Genomic DNA, 19,670 nt, shown 5'->3' on the forward strand with positions numbered 1-19,670 from the left:
TATTCATCTTGCTTTTTCTATTTTTAGCTGGGAGAAGTTCTGTCAAGATACATCACTGGAGAAGGCTGGCTGGTTTATCGATTCATCTGAACAATATAAGTTGAGTTTTCCCAGTACAAGTATTGATTTCAATCAAGAGACTTGTCTCAAATCTTCTGGCCTTTTAGCTCTGGAAATTTCCTCTTCACAGTTTCGTGAGACTGAGCCGCCAACTCGGAGTAAAAGGCTTGCTACATGGTAGGATTTATCATATAAAAGGAAACAGTCTGTTACAAAAAATTCCTGGCATTTTTTTGCACTTCACATTGATGTTTCTGATTTTTCTTGAGTATAAATTTGGGTGATGTGTTATTGCTTCAACCTAAAACATCCTAGGAAGTGTTTCCACCTACTTCACCAAGATTCTTTTGGCTTTCATATTTATAATCAATATGTTTTTTTTTTTTTTTTTTTTTTTTGTGGTCTTCAGGGATGATAAATCAGTTGGAAATTTGTTTGTTTTAACGTCAGCTGTGAGGAAAAGTTTTGAGATGGTCGTGTTGGCAGTAAGTCAAAAGTGGCCTGTTCTTCTATATGGTCCTGCTGGTGCTGGAAAATCTGCTCTTATTAACAAGTTGGCCATTGATAGTGGGAATCAAGGTATTTCTTTTCTTTGCCTATCCCTTCTTCAGTTTAATGGAACACCTCCTGCATATACCTTTTGGTTAAACCCTTCCCAAGTTTCCAGTAGTGGTTTGGTAAATTAGAAATTTTTTTTTTGCAAGTCAATTTGTACTTGCAACCAATTTGTTCAATTGGACTTCTTTTTTCACCTTTTGAATTTGTTTTAGGAAAAATTACTTATTTAGTCCTTTGGGCGATAAATTGAACTTCAAAAGTATCTTAAAGATCTTTGGGGTAAGTTACCTGTCTACAATAGTTCTTACCTTCATTTATTTGATAGAAATCATTAGATGTACACGTGGATCCACACCACAACCAATTGTCGATTGACGTGTGGCATGGCTGGTGATTCTACCTATTATAATTTATTTATTAAAAAGAGGGTTTGCCTCTCACCATATGAGGGGCAACACTAGGTGAGGGATGGTCAACCATGCCTCGGGCGTTACCAAGTGAGGGGCGGCCCCTTTTCTTTAATTTTGTTTTTGTTTTTGTTTTTTGTTTTTATTTTTATTTATTTTTTAAATTTGAAAATAAAACTGTAGTTTTACTATAGATTGAGCCATTGGTTATACAACATGTTAATTGGTGAATGGTTGTGACATGGATCCACGCGTGCATCTCGTTCAGGAACCGAATGAGATCAAAAGCTCTAATGGTTTATGTCAAATGGCGGATGGCAGTGACCACTTTGGATAAATGTCTTACCTCATGGTTTGTGTCAAATTGTGGATGGCAGGGACCACTTTGGATAAATGTCTTACCTCATGGATGTTTAAGATACTTTTGATTCCCTGGGGATAAGTTCGGTACAATTGTAAACCCAAGGGACCAATTAAGTAATTTTTCCTTTGTTTAATTACGCATATTCATTTATTTATTTTATCAATTAGTTTGCTGTTTTATGTTGCTCATGGTTCCAATGAATGTAGATTTGGCTAATTGTTAAAGAAATTCTCACATTGGCTGGGTGGGCTTGGTTAATAGTTGTTTATGTATGTACAAGTTCTGCCTCATGCCTATTAGCTTACAATTTGGGTTAGATGCTCTACTTTGGTATTGAAGTCTGGTATTTTGTCGGTAGACTCCATGTGGTTGGTCCGTTTGTTTATGTCTCAGTTCAGCTGGGTTTGTTGAGCCTGTTTGGCTTTACTAGATTTCTTCTGTTTCTTTAGTGTCAGAATGTGAGAGGGGTTGTTAAAAAAAGAGCTCCACATTGGTGGGTTGTGAGCTCCACACACACAGAGCTAGAAATAACGTGACTGTTAATTTACACACACACACACAGCTACACATACAACTAGAAAGAACGTGACTGTTAATTTACACACACACACACACACAGAGCTACACACACAGCTAGAAAGAACGTGACTGTTAAATTTACACACACACACATATCTCAGGTAGAAAGAACATGGCTGTTAAATTTATAATTGAGTTCAACTTAATTAAAAAAAAAAAAAAATTTAATTGAGTTCACTTTGATAATATGAAATGACGGAAATTGCATATTGTATTGTGAAAATTCAAGTACATGCTCAAAAAAACATGTTGATGATGCCAAATGTTTGTATTGTATTGTTGATGCCAAACCTCTTTTGTTGTTTTTAATTTTTACTTTATTGCTTATTAAAAAAATCTCTTTCTCTCTCTGTTCCACAGTTCTGTTTATTCATATGGATGATCAAATTGATGGTAAAACGTTATTGGGAAGTTATGTTTGTTCAGAGCGACCTGGTGAATTTAGATGGCAGCCTGGATCACTTACCCAGGTTTGTTTTCTTCTGGATAATTCATGCATACATATATATAGTACAAAGAGTGATATACTCCCTCCGTCATATATTGTACTTTTAGAATATCAAACTTATTAAGGAGAAATCATTCAATAGATTGTTTTCCAAACAAAGTATGCGAGTTTCCAAAATTACCTTGAACTTTAACTCAAATAAAAGAAATGAAAATGGGACATTTACATTGCAAATGAAACAAAGGGTATGGTACGTTATTGAAATTGTATTTATTGACACTTTAAAATGGACGATATTTGTTGACATCTCAATATAGAATAGATGACCAACAATATGGGGTGAAGGGAGTATTTCTATACTACTTTGACTATTAGCATCTTTATGTATGGTTTTGTAATAACATCAGTTTTTCTTTTCTGCAGGCTGTTCAGAATGGGTTTTGGGTTGTATTTGAAGATTTTGACAAAGCACCATCTGATGTGCAATCCATCTTATTATCTTTACTGGAAGGTGCAAGCTCATTTTCAAATGGACATGGGGAGGTAATTATTTGTACTTAGTGTTAAAGTCGCTTGAAAAGATAACATGTAGCACTTCTCTGCTTATGTTGACATTGTAACCCCCACCAATATGCACAATGTGATTGAACCAAACTTAGTGTTTTTGTCACAATATTTATGCCACTAAGCTCTTAATCTGATATGGTTGGTAATAGTCATTGTTTATTAGGTGCTGTTTATGCTTGATTATTTTTACTACAACTTGTGTTTTCCTTGTTGAGTATGTCTGCATAATTGCGTGCTGAATTCTTTCCAATAAGTAAATTAAGTTGAAGGCATAGACGTTTGCTCTGTGGAAGAGTATTTGGAAGGTGAAGGCTTCCTCAAGAGTGGCTTTCTTTGTGTGGACGGCGACGGTAGGAAAAATCCTCACCTTGGACAACTTACGAAAGAGGAATGTTATGGTAATGGAGTGGTGTTATATGTGTAAATATTGTGGAGAGTCCATTGACCATCTACTCCTACATTATGAGGTTGCAAATGAGGTATGAAATGTATTATTTCAACTCTTTGGAGTGAGTTGGGCTATGCCGCGAAAGGTGAGTGATATCTTGGAAAGTTGGAGGGGTCAATTGGGTAATAGGCATGCTTTGCGTATGTGGAGGCTAGTCCCATTATGTGTGATGTGGTGTTTATGGCGAGAATGAAATGTACGCAGCCTAGAGGATAATGAGAGTGGCATGATTGAGTTGAGGAAGTTGGCGTTACATACTTTGTTCTCTTGGAGCGAGACTTGGTCGAACTCGCATGAGTCCACCTTTTATGATTTCTTAGAGCTCTGTAAATCTTTTTCTAATCAATAGGGGCTTCCCTATATATCTCTTGTATACATGGGTTGCGCCCCTCTGCGCATTTTGATAATATACTTATTACTTATCAAAAAAAAAAAATGAAGGTGCTGTAGAGGGTTAAGTACTAATAGCTATAAGATAGAGGTTGTCAGTTGGCAGTCAAGGTAGTTAATAGGTATGCAGAGTCTTAATTCTCATGTATACTTCAGCCAGTCACACTTCATTTTTTCTTATTTATTAACACTCCACATCATCTTATTCATTCATTTATTTATTTCTAATTCTTGCAAGAGTTTTTGGCTTATTTACATAATTTATGGGATCACTTACTGCATAGCTAATGTATTTTCTTGCTGTCTCAAATCCACTCCTTAAAAGATGCAAGGTTAGAATTTAGATTTTGGCTTCGTTTGGCAACAGCCTTGTCCTAGATATTGTTTACTATTTGATTGGTTGACCATAAACTTTGAACTTTCAACCTCAAAATTTCACACACTTTTGACCATATTGCCCCCCTGCGCTCCATCCTTCACTTCCTGAATTTTTTTCCTTGAAAATCTCCAAAGCACACAACCAGCATCCCCCCTGTGCTCCATCCTTCACTTCTTGATTTTTTTTTCCTTGAAAATCCCCAAAGCAGTGAAAGCACAGAACCAGGCGTCCTCCCCCTGCTCCATCCTTCACTTTTTGATTTTTTTCCCTTGAAAATCCCCAGAGCACCGAACAGGTGTCCTCCCCCCCCAACCCCCTGCGCTCCATCCTTCAACGTCCCCCACGCACAAGATCACGATCGAAGGTACTGCATATAGATTTTTGGCTTGTGTACTGCATATAGATTTTGCCTTGTTTGGTTAGATAGAAAAAATGAAAGAAAATTAGAGAAAGAAAGGAATTGAACAGTCTCTACAAGAGACCGGCCACCATTTTCCCATTTTCCCTTTGTGGCCTTCATCAAATTTCACTTCTCGTGCAAGTGAAATTATAAGGAAAATTTGGCTTTCTGGGATGGATTTTTCATGAAAGGGTAAACATTTGGGGTTATTGTTTGAGTCTGGTACTTATCAAAAAAAAAATTGTTTGATTCTGGTGGTGTCGGTGGTAGTGGAGCTGGGGGACACCCCCCTCCCCAAAAAAAAAAAAATTAAAGAGGCGAAGTGTGAATTAATAATTGATGGTTGGATGATTTGGGGGTGAAAGTGTGATGGGCTCGCAGGGGAGATTGTGTGATGGGCTCGCAGGGGAGATTGTGTGAGGGAGAAGAGTTCGTGCGCTGGGAAAAAGGGGATGAAAACGAAGGCTGGTGGCAGAGTTCTTGCCTGGGAAAAAAAGGAAAGAAAACAGAGGTTAGGCAGCCTTCGTGCGCTGGAAAAAAAAAAGGGGAATAAAATGAAGGACAAGAGTGTAATTTCATAAATGGGAGACTGATGAGTTGTGTTGACAAAGCACTATTATCGAGAGTGTACAGTGTCTAGGCTGACTCCAGCCTGTTGCCAAACACCCCCTTTATCACCCATGGACACAAGATTCATATATCATCACATAGTGAAATTCTTTATCTGGATAAAATAAAATGAAGCTTGCAGTAAGTCACTCAAATTATTGAAGTTTGTAGTGGATAGAACTTGAGATTTTGAATAAAAAAGCATTCCCCTACCGCCAAGCGCTTTGGTTGGGGGGGGGGGACATCCGCGAAGAAGAGAAAGGTAGGCTTTGGAGAGCGCTGTCTGCTTGAACAATCAATTTGTTACTTTTTTACTACTGTGTTTTGTTTCATAACTTTTTGTTTTTCTTGATTCATGATTTCAGTTGTATTTTTACTGATTTGGGATTTTTGGGTATTATTTTGTTTAAAAACTCCATTGCTGAAGTGGTGGTTAGATGAAATCTTGTACTACATAAATTGTCATCTACTCTGCTTTTAGTTTAATTGAATTCATTTATTGAAGCATTTTCTTTGCAGGAAATAAGGGTAGCAGAAAGTTTTCGACTATTTTCCACAATTTCAACTTCCAGATTTGATATTTTGCACAGTACAGAAGGTTTGTGTCATCATTTGCAATTCTTGTCTTTGGGTACATGTCTTGGGAAATGTCCTTATCTGTCTTGGTGTTATTTTGCGTTAATTATTTGTGGTTTTTACTTGAATTCTTATGATTCTTTTACCACTGGATACTTTTTTGTTCTGATAAATAATTGATTTCATTGATAAGCATAAGGGGCACAACCTTAGCATACAAGATGTATACAAAGAAAGTTCCCCTTACATGCTAAAAGAAGAACAAAAATCCACTGGATACTTGGTTTAGAAAGAGAGGAGAACCCCATTAAGGAACATATTTGGGCTGCATTTGGGTTTTATTTAATTATTATAAGCTTATTACAAGAGATCATTACTTTTTTCAATTTTTCTCTGCAGCCTGTCTTCTCTACTTTTCATACCCATGTCTCATTGTATGCCATGTTTTGACCTGGTGCCATTGAACTGCCACCATAACTTTTCTCCCATTCTTAATGCAAAGATGACATAGCAGCAGGTGGAAAGGGGGAAGAACACTTTCTTCTTCCTAGATTTCTGTGAATCACGTGAAGAGAAAGACACATAGGAAACCAAACATTCATATTGGAATAATGATATGACAGCCAGCACTGCGGTGCTATTTGTTTACAATCTTTTTGGGTATCTTTCTCTTGTATACTCTTTGTGCTTGGGTTGCGCTCCTTGCACTTTTTAATAAATTGCTTTACTTTATCCCAAAAAAAAAAAAAAACAGAAAAAGAAATGACATGGAGGCATACTCCAAAGTATTACATATTTATAGTCTCAAAGCCCTAGGCCCCTAAATTTAAGAGAAGAAAAGACATAAGAAAACCCTAGCCATTACTTAAATATGGGGGGATAACTTGTCCTACATCAGAAGATTACTTCAACATACTCTATTTCGTGATCCCTGTCAGTTCATTTTCATATTTTTTTCTTCCTTTATCAAAAACCGAATTCCTACAAATACAGATCTGGTATTTGTGATTTTCATTCCTCCCTCATCTCTTTATTGTTCCCAGGGATTACTATTTTTATAGACTGCTTCATCTTGGTCTTTTCAGTTCATTTTTAATTACTATCAGTTTGCTAACTTAATCTTTTGGTTCGTCAATGGGGTGATGTGAGTGGGGGATGGGAGATGAAGGGTTCTTCATGGGGGTGGGGCAGGGATAAATGTACATCATTCTCTTGAGTATGGGGTTGGAAATGGCTATGTGAGGGTGGGATGGGGATAAAAATCCACCCAGCCCCGCCTATTGCCTTTCCTTGTCACTTGATATTTCTTTGTCCTCCATAGTATTTTTATTTTTATAGTGCCTACTGTGTAGATTATTAATAGCTCTTATATTGCTTAAAACCAGTGCAGTTCATATCTGTTAGAGAATGCCTTTCTTTGGTTTCAGGTGGAAAAATTGGTGTTTTTTGGAGGAAAGTGATGATTGTGCCTCCAAATAATGAAGACTTGCAAAATATAATAAAAGCTTGGTATCCGAATTTAGAGCCAATTTGTGAGAAACTCATAGGTGGGTAATATATGTTGTTAATTAATAGCTTCACATAGCTTGATCTCTTACCTATATATTGACCGATTTCTCTGGCAGAAACCTTTGAAAGGGTTAACTCTTCTCCTGTACACCAACTGGCGGGATTTCAATCCAGAAATTCTGCTTCTCCTAGTTATCTGAGCAGGTTCTCGTTAAGGTAACCATAGCTGTTACGGTTGCTATTGTTATGTTAACCTCTGTTGGATATAATAATTGTATCATTTTGTTATGCTTCGTGTGGGTTTCGAGCTTGTGGGCTTTTGGTTTGTGGGTTTCTTTTTGGGTTGTTGGGTTGCTTGTGGGCATTGGGTTTTCCTTTGTTTGTCTTGCTTTTTTCTTGTGTTTGGTGTCCTTGCGTATACTCCCAGTGTACTTAGGAGCGCCTTACGGTTTTTATATTATGCACTTGATTACCTATCAAAAAAAAAAAAAAAAAAAAAATTGTATCATTTTGTTCTTTTGGCAGGGATCTTCTTAAATGGTGCAAGCGAATCTCAGGTTTAGGCTTTAGCTTCTGTGGAGATGGTTTGTCAGCTTACGAGTGTCATTGCATTTATCAAGAGGTATTCTTCTTCTTCAGGCGATAAAGTTTCTCTCTCTCATTTGCTTTCCCTGTCTATTTGATAACTGAAGCATTGTCTGTGTTCCCAGGCTGTTGATATATTTGCGGCCTTTTCAACTTCAGCTGAAAATCGGTTGATAATCATGAAAGACATTGCAAAGCTGTGGGCGGTGCCAACTTCAGAAGCAGAGACGTTATATCCTCATAATAAACCTATGATTCAGGTTATTTTTGTGATTGATTGTGATAAAATTTTATATTTGATTAGTTGGCATTTTCAGTATCTCATTGTCGGAAATGAACTGCAGGATTTGCAAACAGATTTAAGAGTTGGCCGAGTTTATCTTCAACGCACTCATAGAGTTGTCAGTGGGAGACATTTGTCATTTTTCTTTATTTTCTTCTTTGACCTTAGCTAGTGTATTAATATTTTCATGTCAATTTTGCAGTTACACGACCAAAAGAAACCTTTTGCTGAGATTCGTAGTTCTCTGCATGTGCTTGAGAGAATAGCTTCCTCAGTCAAGTGTAAGGAGCCTGTTCTCTTGGTTGGTGAAACTGGTACAGGAAAGACTACACTTGTGCAGTATCTGGCCATGAAGCTTGGTCAGAAACTTACTGTTTTGGTATATTTACTGAGTCCTCTTTCTCTCTAGATGAATTATTGTATGCATGGTACCTCTTACAAGCAATATTGACTGTATCAATTTGATTTTTTGTTGCAGAACTTAAGTCAGCAAAGTGATGTTGCTGACTTATTAGGGGGATTTAAGCCTATGGATGCACAGTTCATATGCTTTCCCCTTTATAAGGAGTTTGAGGATCTTTTCTCCAAGACATTCTCCATGAAGGTTTTCTTTATTTTAAAAAAAATTTCCAATGCTTGCTTGTCCTGTGTTATACATTCTCTGGAGATAACTTATGCTTTTATATGCTCTTATCTTCAGGTCAATGTTGACTTTCTTGCCCGTTTACAAATGCACCTTGGTGGTAAGAATTGGAATATGTTACTATCTGGGTTTCAAAAAGGTGTTGATTCTTTCCAAAAGTTGGTTCAAGAGGAAAGATCTGGGTCTGGAAGAAAGCGCAAGAAACCTTTGGATGAAGAAAGGCTCAAAGCTTGGGAAAACTTTTCTTTCAAGCTTGAAACTGCCCGTGGGCAAATTGGTGCTTCATCTGGCATGATATTTTCATTTGTAGAAGGAGTTTTTGTAACTGCACTTAGAAATGGTGAGTGGATTTTGCTTGATGAGGTGAATTTGGCACCACCAGAGACTTTGCAGAGAGTTATTGGTGTTCTTGAAGGAGAGAGTGGGTCACTCTGTTTAGCTGAAAGAGGGGATGTTAATTATATACAGCGACATCCTAATTTTCGTATATTTGCTTGTATGAATCCTGCAACTGATGCTGGGAAGCGGGATTTGCCCTTCACTTTGAGGAGTAGATTTACAGAATACTTTGTTGATGATGTGTTGGATGATGAAGATCTGACCATATTTATTAATCAGTTTATGAATGACAGCAAAAGTAGTCGAGAATTAGTGAATAAAATTGTACGCTTTTATAAAGCAGCCAAAAAGGACTCAGAAGAGAGGTTGCAAGATGGGGCTAATCAGAAACCACAATACAGTTTAAGGTCTCTCTACCGAGCATTAGAATATACAAGGAAAGCCGAAAGGAAGTTCGGATTTCAAAAAGCAATACATGATGGGTTCTGTATGTTTTTTCTCACTCTGTTGGACAGACCCAGTGCTAAGATAATGAATCAAATGATCTTGTCATATTTGTTGGGGGGAAATATGCCTTCACATGTACCTTTTGATGGTTACTTAACCTTTAAAGAGAACTCCAAGTCTGATGATTTTCTGGAGAACTATGTTTTAACTAAAAGTGTTAGGGAGCATCTTAGAAACTTGGCACGTGCTATTTTGATTAGCAGGTATCCTGTTCTCCTACAGGGACCCACGTCTAGTGGGAAAACTAGCCTTGTTCAGTATCTTGCTGCAGTAACTGGTCACGAATTTGTACGGATCAATAACCATGAACACACTGATTTACAAGAATATTTAGGTACCTACATAACCGATGCTAGTGGAAAGCTTGTATTTCATGAAGGTGTGTTGGTTAAGGCTGTACGTCATGGTTATTGGATAGTTTTGGATGAGCTTAACTTGGCCCCAACTGATGTGCTAGAAGCATTGAACAGATTGCTAGATGACAACAGAGAGCTTTTTGTGCCTGAACTGCAGGAAACTATACAAGCACATCCTGATTTCATGCTTTTTGCCACTCAAAATCCACCTACTTTCTATGGTGGGCGTAAAATGCTTTCTCGAGCGTTTCGCAACCGTTTTGTGGAGATCCATGTGGACGAAATCCCAGAAGATGAGTTGAGCTCAATATTAGAGAACAGGTGTAAAATTCCTGAAAGCTATGCTAAGAAAATGGTTGGTGTCATGAAGGATTTGCAGGTGCGCAGGCAGAGTAGCAAAATTTTTGCCGGAAAGCATGGGTTTATAACTCCACGAGATTTGTTCCGTTGGGCTGATCGTTTCCGGACATTTGGGAGTTCCTATGAGGACTTGGCTAAAGATGGTTACTATCTTCTGGCAGAAAGGTTACGAGATGAGGATGAGAAGTGTATTGTCCAAGAAGTTTTGGAGGAACATCTTAAGGTTAAACTTGTCAAAGATGACTTGTACAAGCAGGTATAATGTGCATGGGCAGTTGTTGCAAGTGCATGTGTTGTGTGATTATTTTCCGCTTTTTTTTTGGATCATGTTTTGGCATATTGGTTGCATCTCCATGCATCCAAATTTATGTGCATGCTACATTCCTTGGCATGGTGGAGGGAATGTCAAGCTACTTCCTATTCTATTCTGCCACAGAAGAATGATAATCATAGTCGTGCTAATGTTGAATAATGAACATAATATCCTCAAGTTTCCTTTTTTTCAGGAACCAGTTGGCGGGAACCTTTCTTTCAACCCTTGTGATGCTGCAGGAGTTTCGGAAAGTCTGCGAAAGTATGAGCTGAGAGCCTCAGATTTTTTTTCCCCCTTACTGTTGGTAGCTTGTAATTTATCTTACAGTCATGTACACTGACTAATAAACCGTTTATTGCAGTGTCGTCTGGACTAAAAGTATGTGGAGACTGCACTTTCTTGTTAAGCGTTGCTATGAATTGCGTGAGCCTGTACTTCTTGTTGGTGAAACTGGGGGTGGGAAGACTACGGTCTGTCAATTACTGAGTATTGATATGGGCTTGAAATTGCATATACTGAACTGCCATCAATACACAGAGACATCTGATTTCCTAGGGGTTGGTTATTTTTTATGGTTTATCCGTGTGTGCTTTCTCTTCCTGCTACAATACCTTCTGAAAATCCTTTGGAAGTATTTAATTTTCTTTGAAGTGACAACTTATGATTGTTTCGCAGGGTTTTTATCCTATTCGAGAGAGGTCAAGACTTGTTGCAAAATTTAAAGAAAAAATTGAACAAGTGATGATATCGGAGGCTTTTATGCACTATCCTCAGGACTTTGTAAGTATTTTATTGTTTATCTTGTTACTTTTGATACATAGTTTTCTGATAAATCTCTTTTGCTCTAGACCATTTCTTCAGATATTAGTCAAGCGTCTTCGACTCTTGATCAGCTGACTAAGATGTTAACTTATTACAAACATGGCCTAGCTTCATGTTCCATTGTCTCTACAGAAGATGTTGCTATTCTTGAGAAAATGGTAACAGAACTCTTAGAGCTGCATCAGAAGTGGCAGACCATTTTTAAGTGGCAAGATGGTCCCCTTGTACAAGCAATGAAGGATGGTGATTTGTTTCTTGTGGATGAAATTTCCTTGGCTGATGACAGTGTACTTGAAAGACTGAACAGTGTCTTAGAGCCTGAAAGAAAACTTGTGAGTAATTCCCTTTTCTGAAAAGTGAATTCTGTTATGCAGCTCAATTCATTTTTGTTGCAGTTGTTATTAGAATACAGATGTTTTAGTGATGATGGAATTATAGCACTATTTCCCCTTTCACTTTGTGGTGGTTGTTCAATTTTTATTGCTTTATTTTGCAAATTTTGATTGAAAAAACTTCACAGGACAATTTTATCTTGCACATATATATACAATTATTCACTTTACGCATGTTCATGTTTGTATGTACATGTTTGTATGTACGAGTGCTTTTTGAAATGAAACTTGTGAGATTTCACGTTAAGAGGATGCTTATCATTTTCACTTACATAATATTATTTTTTGTTTTTAGCCTTATTCATAAATATTGCATTTTTGTAGTTTCAGTCAATTGGTGATTTTGAGATTTTGAATTTGATATTCTTTTAAGTATATGCAACACTTTACATCTTCACAATGTGTGTCGTACACTGGGGTAGTGTTTTGGGATGAATTGGTTGGGATTATGAGCTGGTGGTAGAAGCCATGGTAAATTGGGGGAGATTTTAATTTTATTTAATGTCAAAGTGAGAAATCAGGAGAAGTGGTCGCAGGTTTGCACTCCGATCAAGGAAGGAGGGTTGGGAATTAGGAATTTATTGGTGTTCAATCGCGCTCTTTTAGGGAAATGATTGTGGCGATATGGGACGGAGAGAGTTGCTTGGTGGAGAGTTGTGGTAGATTCGAAGTATAGAAGCTTATGGGGAGGGTGGGGTTCTGTTGATCCTGGAGGAGCATTTGGGGTGGGGTTATGGAAGAACATTAGAAAAGGGTGGGAAACTTTCAAAGGCTTTACGAGATTTGTAGTGGGGGATGGGACTAGGGTTAGCTTTTAGCATGATTGGTGGTGTGGAGATACAACTCTCAAGATAGCTTTCCCGATTCTTTTTAGTATGCTTGTGCGAAGGATGCCTCAGTTGCGGATAATTTGGAGATGCTAGGTGGGTCCAATCAGTCGAATGTGAGTTTTTCTAGAGAGGCGCATGACTAGGAGGTGGATGTCTTTGCCTCTTTCTTCCAGGTGTTGCATGCAGCTTGAGTGAGTCGAGGGTTTGAAGATAGATTATAGTGGAACCCCTCCAAAAGAGGAACTTTCAAGGTCAAGTCTCTCTTTTTCTCCTTGGCGTGTTCGGAAGGGAGGAGGTTTCCCTGGAAGAGTGTGTGGCGGACACAGGCTCCTCCAAGGGCAGCATTCCTTGCATGGTCGGCGGCTTGGGGCAAAATTCTGACCTAAGATAATCTCAGGAAGCGACATGTGATTGTGCTGAACAGATGTTGTATGTGCAAGAAGAGCGAGGAGACGGTAGATCATCTTCTTCTGCATTGTGAGTTAGCGTCTGCTTTGTGGAGTGCCTTTTTTGGTTGTTTTGGGTTATCGTGGGTGATGCCTGGAAGGGTCGTCGAGTTGCTGGCATGTTGGTGGTCTTCAGGTAGGGGGGGGAGTGCTGCAGTCTAGAAGATGGTGCTTGTTTTTTTTGGTGTTTATGGAGAGAGAGAAATAATAGGTGCTTTGAGGACTTGGAGAGGTCCTTTGAGGACATTTTATCCTATTGTTTCCATACTTTGTATCTTTGGACTGTAACGTTTGTCTTTTCGGTGTTGATTAGCTTTGATGATTTTCTTGTACGTTTTTCCCCTTCTAGTTAGGTGATCTTCTTTGTATACTTCCAGTGTACTTTGGGGCGCCTTACGCTTTTAATAAAGTCTGCTGATTACTTATTAAAAAAAAAAAAAAAAATCAGGAGATACCTGTCATTCTCCAGCTATGATGAATTTCTTAGATTTCAGTTTTTTTAATAAGGAATTGAAATTTTGTTTTGGTGTCCTTTGTGTATACATCCTGTGTGCTTAGGGGTACCTTACGCCTTCTTAATGATATTTCTTTGATTACCTATCAAAAAAAAATAATAATAATAATTGAAATTTCATTAAAAGTGTAAGGCGCCCCTAGTTACGCATGAAGTATACAAGACAACCCACCTCTCTAGTAGGAGCAAAAAGAACAAAAAAAATTATGATAGATATAGGGTGTTTAAAAAAATACTTAATCTCCTCAAAAGTCCTCTCACAGCCCCCCCCTAGATTTGATTTTTGAACAGGGTATTATGGACATCATTCTCTTGTGGGTGGAAACTTCACATGGTCCAGCAATCATGATGACCAATGTTGGTCTAGAATTGATAGGTTTCTATTCTCTAATTATTGGGAAGATCATTAGAGACTTCATAGACTCTTGTTAGATCACTTCCTGAAGATGCTCGATTGTGGGGTTCCAAATAGGAGAAGTTGGTATTTTAAGTTTAAGACTGTGGTTGAAGTTGGTGGGCTTTGTGGATCAAGTGAAACACATGGTGGAAGTCATACAATTTTCAGGGCTCCCCTAGTTTTGTGTTGGCACGTAAATTGAGAGTTTTGAAAACTGATTTGAAAAAGTTGAGTGAAGAGATCTATGGCAATGTAGGGAAGCGGAAAAAGAATTTAGTGGATGGAATTTGAGAGCCTGATATCATTGCATAAGGTAGAGCCTTGATTGAGAGGAAAGGTTGAGAAAGGTGGAATTTTCTAGGGCTTTTGAAAGGCTGATTCTTTATGAAGTGAGCTGGAGGCATATATCTAGGGTTGTTTGGTTGAGAGATGGAGGTAAGAACTCAATTTTTTCATTAGGTAGAAGATTCGAATGGTGCTGGAGTCTTCGACGGCTAATGGGTCTATCCAGGTGAGGTCTACTGAATCATTTGTCTTGACCCCGTCTTCTTCTATGTCTACCTTTGGCCCAGATTCTTTTGTGCCAGAAAAATTTGTTGTCCATTCATCAGGGGCTGTAGCTTTGAGAGAAAGATTCCGCTCGCTTCCGGGGATGTCGAAGAATGGGACTTCCTTAGTTCGGTCAGTGTACACGCAGACTTCGAAATATTTTCAGAGAGTTAAGGAAGCCAGAGGAGCTCCAGTGAAAGATTCTCTTCTTCTTGAGGCAGTGGAGTCTCTTAGTGCTCTGTTGGTGCAATATCAATCCACGCCAGTTGCTGGGTTCGTTGCACAAATTTCGTTGGAGGCTACACAGGGCCAGGTATCTGCTTGTTACGTTGGCCGGAAGAATACTTCGTCAGAGCAGGTGCTCTTGTTGCCTCCGCCTTTTTCGGGATCAGTTGGTGTAGAGAAAGCTAAGAATGTCACTTTTTTCGGGGCTGCACAACATTCTACTCTGGTGAGGGGTTTTCTACAGTGGGTGTTTCTTAATCCAAGTCTGACTGTGAAAGGTAGTCCTCCTCCCTCGCCCAGGTTGCCGGTCGCTTCGTCGTCGATTATGGTTGTTAAGGATGATTGGGTAAAAGGGGCTCCCCCCCCCCCCCCTTGTGTGGCTGCACCTCTGACACCATAAGTGCTGAAAAGGTTGAGGACTTCAGGTCGACTAGATTGGCCCAATCTCAAAAGTGGCCAGTAGGCTTCGGCCCGTCTGGGGAGATTGTTGTGTCGGATCAGGGCGGCAAAATTTGGGATGAGGAGGATGGTGTTTCCCCTTTCCCCCTAGATTCTTACTTCCCAGACATGTCATTGGATTGGTTGATGGATAGTGAAGAGGACAAGGATCTGTCTTTGGCGATCTTGGAGGACATTGAGGAGGATTATCATCGGGTTGTAGGGTAGCAACCATTAACTATTAAGGGTAAGAGGGAGCTTTTGAATTTAAAAAGTGCCATTAACTATGGAGTTGCTAGCTCTTCCTCTCGGCGCGGGAAAAGAAAGGCTCACGTCATGTAGTGTAATGTTTTCTTTGTGGGTTTCAGGTTTGAGGGCCTTTGGTGGGTTTGTTGGTTAGCTTTGATTATTCTGTGTATACTTCTTTTGTACTTAGGGGCGCCTCATGCTTTTTAATAAAATCTTCTATTACTTAAAAAAAAAGGGTCTTTATCTTCAGATTCTACAAAAATAAGGGGGCACATAGTGCAACTTTATACCCAAGTTTTTTCAGAACAGTTTAGTTAGAGGCCAAAGCTGGATCGTCTTTCATTCAATTCCATGGGTGCGTATGAGGGTTCTTGGTTGGAAAGAGAATTTGAGGAGAGTGAGTAGGAATTCTCTTTCCTCAAATTTAAGAGATAAAGGATTCTTTAGTAGTTCTCGTGACTTGAGACATGGGATCCTTTATCTCTTCTTTTATTTGTGGTTGTTATGGAAACTCTGTAATCTGCTTTGTGTCTTTTTATGATTTGAAGCAATTTCCAGATTGATTAATTTATTAAAATTAGAGATAATTCCAGCCGGTGAAGTGGATGATGTAGAAAGTTTGGCTAGTATATTTGGGTTTAGGGTGGCTTTGCTATCTGGATTATCTATGGTTATAAGTGCATAGATGGCTTGTTCTTGACATAGTTTGAACTTGCATGAGATTCTGCTTAGATGGCTTCTTCTTGACTTAGTTTGAACTTGCACGCAGTTTTATGACCTCTGTATTATTTATTTATGGAACAAGTTATTTTATCTTAGTTGGTATTATTGACTTATGACTTCATGGTACTGATATCTTGCTACATTTTTCATGTGTAACATCTTCTGATCCATCTGTCACCTGTGCACCTTTTATTTAACATATACTCACGGAGATTTTTTTTTTTTTTTTTTTTTTTTTCCTTTTAAGTCTTTGGCTGAGAAAGGGGGGTCAGTTTTGGAGAGAATTACTGCCCATCCGAATTTTTTTGTTCTTGCAACGATGAATCCAGGGGGGGATTATGGTAAGAAAGAACTTTCACCGGCTCTTCGTAATCGGTTTACAGAGATATGGGTTCCCCCTGTTGGTGACCTAAATGAGCTTAAGAGTATTGCTGTGCAGAGGTATGTTATGTTTGAAGTACCCGTTCATATAGGAGATGTGTTAATCAGCACTTTCTTTCTTGACTTCTCTTAGTTGTTATCTTTGCAGGTTTGCCAACCCAAAACTCTCTCACATTGTGGATGCTATGCTAAGTTTTTGGGAAGTATGTTCTTTTCTAACTTGTCATTTCTGCTTAATCAATATATTGTTTTCTGTAAAATAATGCACTCTTGAGATTTCTGTAGTAGAAGCATGATTTGGCAATCTTGATTAGTAGTTCACTGGTGGATGCTGTATCCATTTTGTAAACTTTAAGTCTTTAGTATTCTCACACATTCTCCCCAGCATTTTTAGAGGAAAGATACCATGAGGGCATCCCTTTTCACTTTTTAGAACTCCTTTTATTCAACATACATAGCTTGTTATCATTACTATTGGCTCTTGGTAATATTTAAGACCACGTATAATACTAGTAGTCACAACTACTAACAGTATGTTTCACCTTCTGTGCTCTACAGTGGTTCAACCAGTTACAACCAGGGCGAATGCTTACTGTTAGAGATCTTCTCTCTTGGGTTGCTTTTATTAACATGACCGAGAGGAGTTTGGGGCCTGAATATGCATTCCTCCACGGGGCATTCCTTGTTTTGCTTGATGGAATAAGTTTAGGTATATTCTGGCTTTATTATAGCAATTCCTTTCCTTATAGTTCTCTTGTTTATCAAGAAGACCTGCGCATTTTTTTGAAACAGTTTGCCAACGTATTCTTGCTATGAACACACACACACACAAACACACATATATGTATATGTCTATATTTCCGATGGTGATGAAGAGTTTTATTTGTTGTCATTCCTAAGTGGCGAGTCATTTTTTTTTCTCTCATTTCAATCTCCTTTTCTAAATGTTTTCTCAGGGACAGGTATTTTCAAAAGTGATGCTGGAGAGTTGAGGGAGAGATGCTTGTCTTTTCTTTTGGAAAAACTTGAGGTGTGTTTGCTTTTATGCACAGTGTCCTGTTACTTCTGGTTAGAAGCATTGTGTACTTTTATTTTTCCATTCTGTAATGCCTAAATCGTGGGTCACATTCTATTTTTGCTCTTTTTTTTTTAATCTTAATTTCTAACTATTTTCTTCGAGTTGTGGTGTGTTTATATTTCTACAATGTCATGAAAACTATCAATCATAATCTCTGATGTTCTAAACACATTTTTATTAAATTAATGTTTGTTATGACTTGTATTTTGGTATAAGTGTGGATAGTACACATGGAAACCTGAGGGAAAGCACATAGGAGTCTTTTTCCTTAAGGGGTTGGTAAACATTGAGAAATTACTTTGAAATGGTTTTAGTCACATTGTTTTAGAGCACTGCCTCTTTGTGCAGCATTGTAATTGTGGACTAGAAGATACATTTAAATTTCTGAGCTTGTTTTGGCATTCGTGGACGAAAAGATACATCCCAACTTTTGAGGGTGGCAATATGAGAACTTAGTCAGCCGTCTTGTGTTCCATATATGTGTAGATTCTATTTTCTCTTGTTAATTTTTGAAATGCTGGGTTTTGTCATTAGAGGTCTAATCTTTTATACTTCATGTATCCTGCTGTTCCACCCCATTCAGGTCTTTAAATAAGTGAAACATATTTCTTTAAGCGTGACTTTCGACCTATCCCAAATAATCCACTATGTTTTCTGCTTGTCTATCCTTTCAATACTACTACTATTTCTTTCCCTGTATTTCAATATAATTATGGTGAATTTTTTTCCCAATTGAAGTTCGTGAACTTGTCCTTTTACTGCGAGTTTATTTGTATGGTTTTTGGAGATTTCCATTAGAAGTTGAATGTTTGCCTGAGTTCATTGCTTGTATTGGCCTTCTCTTGTAAGTGACAAGCTGTCCATTCTCAAGATGTTATGTGTCCAATTATGCATAAGACTGCTTTCTATTTTTGATGCAACAGGTGGAGACTACTAGTTTGACACACACACAACTTTCAAGAATGGAAAATTATGGTTGGGGTCATCTTGGAATAACTGCAGATGTTTCATGCAGTGATAATATGCAATGTGACAATATCTTTGGTATCGATCCTTTCTATATTGAAAAAGGTAACTATATGAGAGTGTAGTGTGTAATTTTATTTTGGATAGAGCCTGCTACTACTAACATCTTCTTTATTAGCTCTTAAGGGTTTTGGTTCTTATCTTAAGCCAAATACCAACTGTTTGCTCATGAATGTTAAAAACTTTTCATATACTTAAATGTTTTTGTCCGTCACTTTAGGTAAAAATTATCTTGTAATTATACTCTTGCAAAGTAACCATAGCATCTTGGCATAGTTTGTAGTCAGCAACTTATACGTTATATCTATAGGCTGTGAAAGTTGTGAGGTTGGGGGATTTGAGTTTTTGGCACCAACCACCCGCAGAAATGCTTTGCGGGTACTGAGGGCTATGCAGCTTCCAAAACCTGGTATGGTTCCTTTCTATTTGACCAAATTCTACCTGTTGATGTTCTGGAATTTTTTGTTTTAGCATTCTCAATTGACCTTTTTTTTTGGTCCAGTTTTATTGGAAGGTAGTCCCGGTGTTGGGAAAACAAGTTTGATTGTTGCCTTGGGAAAATTTTCTGGACATAAAGTTGTCCGCATAAACTTATCTGAACAGGTGAGTAGCTCTTGGTAGTTCCCTATGTCCTTTTTTTTTTTTTCCTCTGTTCTTTTCCTATATATTTCTCTTCCATGCTCTCCTTTATTGATGTGCCGGCGATGTTTTACTATCAGTAGTAGTAGTAGTAGTATTAATCAAGCCTCTTATGCAGACTGATATAATGGACTTGTTGGGGTCGGACTTACCTGTTGACAGTGATGACGGAATAAAGTTTGCATGGTCTGATGGGATCCTATTGCAGGTTAAAATGTATTATGTTAAAGGTACTATTGTCTCTATCTTGCTTTAACATATACTGAATTTCTTTATTCTTT

General features: G+C 38.1%; 1 protein-coding gene across 1 annotated transcript in view; it reads left to right on the plus strand.

The window, feature by feature from the left end:
- The window catches only part of LOC132187415 (midasin), a 47,197-nt gene that overhangs the window by 3,174 nt on the left and 24,353 nt on the right, over positions 1-19,670 (plus strand). Inside the window, exons 5-29 of the mRNA XM_059601716.1 lie at positions 28-237; positions 470-639; positions 2,329-2,438; positions 2,840-2,959; positions 5,729-5,807; positions 7,213-7,332; positions 7,411-7,510; positions 7,820-7,916; positions 8,005-8,139; positions 8,224-8,280; positions 8,365-8,541; positions 8,641-8,766; positions 8,863-10,623; positions 10,874-10,941; positions 11,042-11,237; positions 11,356-11,460; positions 11,529-11,834; positions 16,513-16,706; positions 16,795-16,849; positions 17,205-17,355; positions 17,603-17,676; positions 18,648-18,795; positions 19,061-19,159; positions 19,253-19,353; positions 19,508-19,597. Coding sequence (XP_059457699.1) covers positions 28-237; positions 470-639; positions 2,329-2,438; positions 2,840-2,959; positions 5,729-5,807; positions 7,213-7,332; positions 7,411-7,510; positions 7,820-7,916; positions 8,005-8,139; positions 8,224-8,280; positions 8,365-8,541; positions 8,641-8,766; positions 8,863-10,623; positions 10,874-10,941; positions 11,042-11,237; positions 11,356-11,460; positions 11,529-11,834; positions 16,513-16,706; positions 16,795-16,849; positions 17,205-17,355; positions 17,603-17,676; positions 18,648-18,795; positions 19,061-19,159; positions 19,253-19,353; positions 19,508-19,597 — 4,849 coding nt within the window. The remainder of the gene's footprint in view (positions 1-27; positions 238-469; positions 640-2,328; positions 2,439-2,839; positions 2,960-5,728; positions 5,808-7,212; positions 7,333-7,410; positions 7,511-7,819; positions 7,917-8,004; positions 8,140-8,223; positions 8,281-8,364; positions 8,542-8,640; positions 8,767-8,862; positions 10,624-10,873; positions 10,942-11,041; positions 11,238-11,355; positions 11,461-11,528; positions 11,835-16,512; positions 16,707-16,794; positions 16,850-17,204; positions 17,356-17,602; positions 17,677-18,647; positions 18,796-19,060; positions 19,160-19,252; positions 19,354-19,507; positions 19,598-19,670) is intronic.

The sequence above is a fragment of the Corylus avellana genome, chromosome ca7, assembly GCF_901000735.1.
Source record: "Corylus avellana chromosome ca7, CavTom2PMs-1.0".
Lineage (NCBI taxonomy): Eukaryota > Viridiplantae > Streptophyta > Magnoliopsida > Fagales > Betulaceae > Corylus > Corylus avellana.